The sequence below is a fragment of the Helianthus annuus genome, chromosome 17 (assembly GCF_002127325.2).
Source record: "Helianthus annuus cultivar XRQ/B chromosome 17, HanXRQr2.0-SUNRISE, whole genome shotgun sequence".
NCBI classification, from domain to species: Eukaryota; Viridiplantae; Streptophyta; class Magnoliopsida; order Asterales; family Asteraceae; genus Helianthus; species Helianthus annuus.
The window spans coordinates 81,482,862-81,488,205 of record NC_035449.2 but is presented as its reverse complement, the minus strand read 5'-3'; the positions used below and the strand labels follow the sequence as shown (position 1 = coordinate 81,488,205).

The following is a 5,344-nucleotide window of genomic DNA, read 5'->3' as shown; positions in this document are numbered from 1 at the left end:
TTTAACACAACATAATATCTAAATTTTGATATTATTTACTAAAAATATAATAAAAAACAAATATCATGAACAAAGCCTTGGCAATGATTTAGCACTTGTTTGTCTAGACGATTTTGATTTCAAGAGTTTGCTCATCTGAGTTTGCATTTTCCTACAAACTTTTTCCAATTCAACTACTCTCCATTGCATCCCTTCTAAATGTGCTTTCATCTTCTCATTTTCACTAACAATATCTTCTTTTGCTTCATACGGTACAACTTGTTCAGCATAGATTACAACTTGCTCGCGCATCTCGTCATTTTTTGTTTCGGTTGCCACTAGTTCATGTGGCGGGAGGACAAACCGTTTTTGGACGTCCATGCCACGAAAAAGGTTTTCAAGCTTGAGTTGTTGACCTTTGAGAGCTAACGCAGCGTATCTTGGCGGGAATTTGGCGTTTTGAGTGAGATGATTGCAACTTTCTGATGAAAGTTTGGTGTAGTCAAGACTGTTGAATATGCTCGTTTTTTCTTCGTCTGATAATCCCGTGTGGACCTATATAGAATAGTTATAGATAATCGACGCTTTGAGTGTTTCGGAATTTTTGTTGCCAACTTATAAAAAAAGTAAAACTTTTACTTTTTTCTGACACGTACAAACATAAAACTTGGTGCCAGAAATGACACATTTGCAGAAAAGAAATTTAAATGTCATTTCTGGCACCAAAATAGGTCAGGAATTCTCATTTAATTCGAGATTTAAGGGATTTCAAACATTCAAATTGCATTAAATAACTACCAAATCAATTTTCTTTTTCTAAGTCACAAGGCTTCAAAAACCATTACTAAAACCATTTAATGAAAAAAAGAACCGTCACAAAATAACCCAAAACAATCAATTTTGAAAAGTAAAACGGTTTTAGTAACACTTTTTTAAAATGTAAACAACTGTTACCTGAAGATAAATGTTGATGGCGTGATAGATATCATCATACGAGTCTCGAGCGGACTCAGGGAGAGCCTTTACAAGAGCCAAGAATATACACGGCTTCAAACGGGGATCAGGGGCGACTTCTGCAACATACGAGTCTATCAATCCAGCAACTTTCGTAAACTCAGAAATGGGAACTCCGGGTCCACTTCTTGCGGTTAAAAAATGCTTCACAAACTGTAAAACAAGATTAACATCATAAAGATAATTCGACCCATGTGGAGATGGAACAAGAAGATTGTCTAGAGTGGATTGATCCAACTGGGAACCGATCATACGCTCTAAAATGTTCCTGTGGATCTTCTTAACATTTACATTTAAAGCAACCCGTAATATCCCAAATAAATTCTTGCAAGAAACCGAGGTTTGATCTAGCAAAGAAAGACAATCAATGACGGTTTCGAGTATCTCTAGTTTTTCGTTTGGAGTGGCGTCGAAAAATCTAGACTTTTGATAGTAAAACAGAAACCTGCTGGAAACCCCGTGATCGAATTTGTAAAGAACAATCGATTTGACCAATTGTTTGACTAAACTTGGAGTCAAAATATTGGCCAGATCTTCAAACCACCATGATGACCGCAAAAACCCGCTTCTAAGACTCTCGGTGCTTTTGCTATCAGTTGATAACCGAAGGCCCGAGCTCTCGGGTGATGAGCTAGAGGGACATGAAGGGCTCGTTTCACTTGTGAAAACGAGCCTAGCAACTACGGAATCCAAACATTTTTCATGAATTTGGGAAGAACTCTCGGCCGGGACTAAATCTAGAGAATTCTTTAAAGCTGATAGAAGCTCGGGCCAACTCCAAAACTTGATTTCTTCAATGGATTTCTTCGTTTGCTCGAGCAAATTGAGAGATCCACTGATTGTTTCATTCATTTCCAAGTAATGTGCAGCGCATAACAAGCGATGCGCGTTGTAGGGGTTTATAACGATTTTGCCATTGTTGTAGCAGAATCTTGTAACCAGCTCAAAACTTCCGGGTCCTCCTGGAAAATCATGCAATATAATTTTGAGATTCCTTGTCACGCCTTTGGATTTATCGAATAAGTTTCTGATTTTTCCACAATATGATGAGATGATGTTCTGCAATGATCATGAAACAAATATTATACATTTTTAACCGTTGGACCAAGACGAAACCCTTAAGAACGTGTGTCATTTCAAATCGTATAAAGAGTCCGTTTAATAAAAAAAATGTTAAAATGTATCCAAGCAATCATGATCTTGAAACCCTTTAAGAATCAATGAGATCTTGAATAAATTGTTTGACCAAGAAAGTCAAAATGTTTCTATATGTATAGCGACAAAACGCTTAAGAACCTAAGCGATTTCAAATCCTAGAAGGAACCCATTTGATAAAAAAAGGTAAAAATCTATTTAACTAACCATGATCTTTTGACCCTTTAAGAATTAATGAAATAATTTGTTTGACCAAGAAAGTCAAACATGTCATTTTTGTACTCTTGCAAATAAAAAATGAAAGTATTTATTGTACAACTCAAGGTAACTACACAAGGGCACTTTTGCAGGGCATTTAAAGCACCACAAAAGGTAATGTATTTATGTAACATGGAAAGAAGATTGGTATAAAGTAGAAAAACAGGACCAATTTGCAGCAAATAATGGTGAAATGTCACTGTTTGCAATAAATTGTTTGAAGGGGAAGAATCTTTTTTTTAATTTTAGCATCAAAATTCAACAACATTCATATGCATTTCAATTAATTTATAAAAGTTTCATACTTATATAAAAAACACCAAGTAAATTTATAGAAATCTTCCAATTTATAGTAAATTACAAAAATCGTCCTTTATGTATGTCACTTATTGCAAACTGTGTCCTTTGTCTTCAATAATTACAGAAAACGTACTCGATGTTTGCAAACTCTTGCAAGTTATGTCCTTTAGCCCTAACTCAGTTAATTTTTTTGTGGTTAAATCTAATCAAATGGACCCCACATGAGGGTATTTTGGTCATTTACTCTCATGCGAGGTCCATTTGTTCAGATTTAACCACAAAAATACCCTCATGTGGGGTCCATTTGGTCAGATTTAACCACAAAAATTAACTGAGTTAGGGCTAAAGGATATAACTTGCAAGGGTTTGCAAACATCGAGTACGTTTTCTGTAATTATTGAAGACACAGTTTGCAATAAGTGACATACATACATGACGATTTTTGTAATTTACTCTTCCATTTAAGATCAACAAAAGTGGAAGTTAATAAAATGAAAGTGAAAGAATGTTCTTTAGTGTTTACATGAGTTGCAGTTAGAGGTGCTAAACGAGTCGTGTTGTGTTCATCGAGTCTGAGATATGAACCAAAACACGACATAAATATTCACGACACGACCCGTTAAGCCAGAATGACAAACAAATTCATATCGATTTGTCAATTAATTTAATATATTGTTTTTAATACTAAAAAAAGCTAATCAAATTTATAGAAATCATTCTATCCATGATCAACAAAAGTAAAAGTATAAAAGAAAATGAAAGTGAAAGAATGTTCTTCAATTTTTACATGAGTTGCAGCCATAATATTGGATCCAATGTCACTTGGTACCCCACATCATAGCCCCCACCCCACCCCACCCCCACAAAACATTTATGGGAACACAATTATTTCAACTATGAACAAGACTAATGAACATGCATACAACCAATAGATACATTAATGTACCCTTAAACACAAGGAACATGACAGTTGACACTTCCATCCAGAAAGTTCAACTATAAAAAACAAAACACTAAATTATTAAGAATCATGAAAACTTGATGAATTGATAAGAAAAGAACCTTGCTTTACTTAAATTTATAAAATATAAATAATAAATTAAAGGGTTAGAATATGAGTGAAAAAAAGATGGATAATTCAGTGTTAGAAGAAACAAAAACTTGATAATAAATGCAAAATATTCCCAAAAAAAAAAAAAAAAAAAAATTATGTTGTCAGTACAATGAAGGCAGACAGATTAACCTTAAAAACTAACAAAATACAAAAACGTAATGATGAACAAAAAGAAAACACAATTCTACAAATGGGTCATGAAGAAATAACAGTACCTTATGAATGAAGAATGTTTCTTCACCATTAACATCCACCTCAACATCACAAACAGCAGCCATTGATACCCAGACGAAGAAGAAGAGTATTAACACCAAAAGGATGAAGATAATGACACAAAATTAGTGGGAATCTTGAAAGTCTCAATCTGGTGGATTTAGCTAAGAGAAGATGTGAAGACAAAGTGCTAGAAATCAAAAAATGATTCGGAAATGAGTAAGAGACAAAGGGAAAAGGGGTTGCTTTGGTTTGAGTAAACAAGTTGAGTTGCGTTGAGGGGAAGATACAGAGAAATGTGAATAATAAAAAAAAGAGATGGATCAGGGGAGTGGCAGAGGCAGAGGCAGAGGGTAGGAGGTTGGTTTAGAGATATATTATATATGTTTTTTTTGTACTTTATTGAACAAAAAAAATGGGAGGTGGTTTGTACACGTTAATCCTCTTAACAATTTTTATTATAATTTTTTCTATAATTTATAATTGTTACGTTATTAATAATCCTCTAACAATTTCTATTATTATTTTTTTTATAATTTATAATTGTTTTACTGGGAAAAGATCAAAAAACAAAGTTTAGCTTGGATAGGAAGGATATTAAGCAATAAGAAGAGGACATATGGTAAAATTGAAAAAAAAACATAAGCAGGTGCATTTTAGTAAAAACCTAGCGTCTTCGATTCATTTCTCTTCCTCGTATACTCAAATCCATCATTTTCAAAACCGTAAACTATCATGTCATCACCTCCACCACCACCTACGATTACCATCATCTTACCGTAAACTAGATCTGAAACCACCACCTTCAACCATCTATTGGGTTTTTCAGATCTAAAACCACCATTCCACCGCCACCGTTCCACAGCCCACCGCCACCGCAACAAGTTACCCCATGGTGTGTCAGAGTTCTTTCTCCGTCCATCGTTGCTAATCGGAGTTCTTTTGTAAGTTGTGTTATTTTTTATTTTCATTGCGTTTTTCACTTCATTATGTTTTAGTTAGAGTTCTTTTCATTTTTGTTCTTCTGAAAGTTAAAGCAGAGGCATGACCATGCAAAAGAGAAGCACGATTACGTTGGAACAAAGGCATGACCACGCTAAAACTCATTGCGTTTTAGAATCTGCAATGAAAAAAACATGGTCATGCTAAGACAGAGGCATGATCATGTTGGAACTAAGGCATAACCATGTTAAAACTACATAGCTTTTTAGAACCTATGTTAAAACTCCATTGCTTTTTAGAATATACAGTGCAAAATATTGATTTTGGACTTCATTGACAACCTGGAGTGTAAAGAATATGATCATGCTA

At 34.3% G+C, this 5,344-nt stretch overlaps 1 protein-coding gene across 1 annotated transcript; it reads right to left on the bottom strand.

Moving 5' to 3' along the window:
• LOC110921412 (BTB/POZ domain-containing protein At3g22104) lies at positions 1-4,408 on the bottom strand. The gene is made up of 3 exons (XM_022165731.2): positions 4,036-4,408; positions 934-2,052; positions 1-534 (listed from the first exon to the last, which is right to left on the bottom strand). Exons 1-3 carry the CDS (start codon positions 4,096-4,098, stop codon positions 64-66), a joined length of 1,653 nt encoding a protein of 550 aa, XP_022021423.1. The 5' UTR covers positions 4,099-4,408; the 3' UTR covers positions 1-63.
• Between the last annotated feature and the right edge of the window lie 936 nt (positions 4,409-5,344).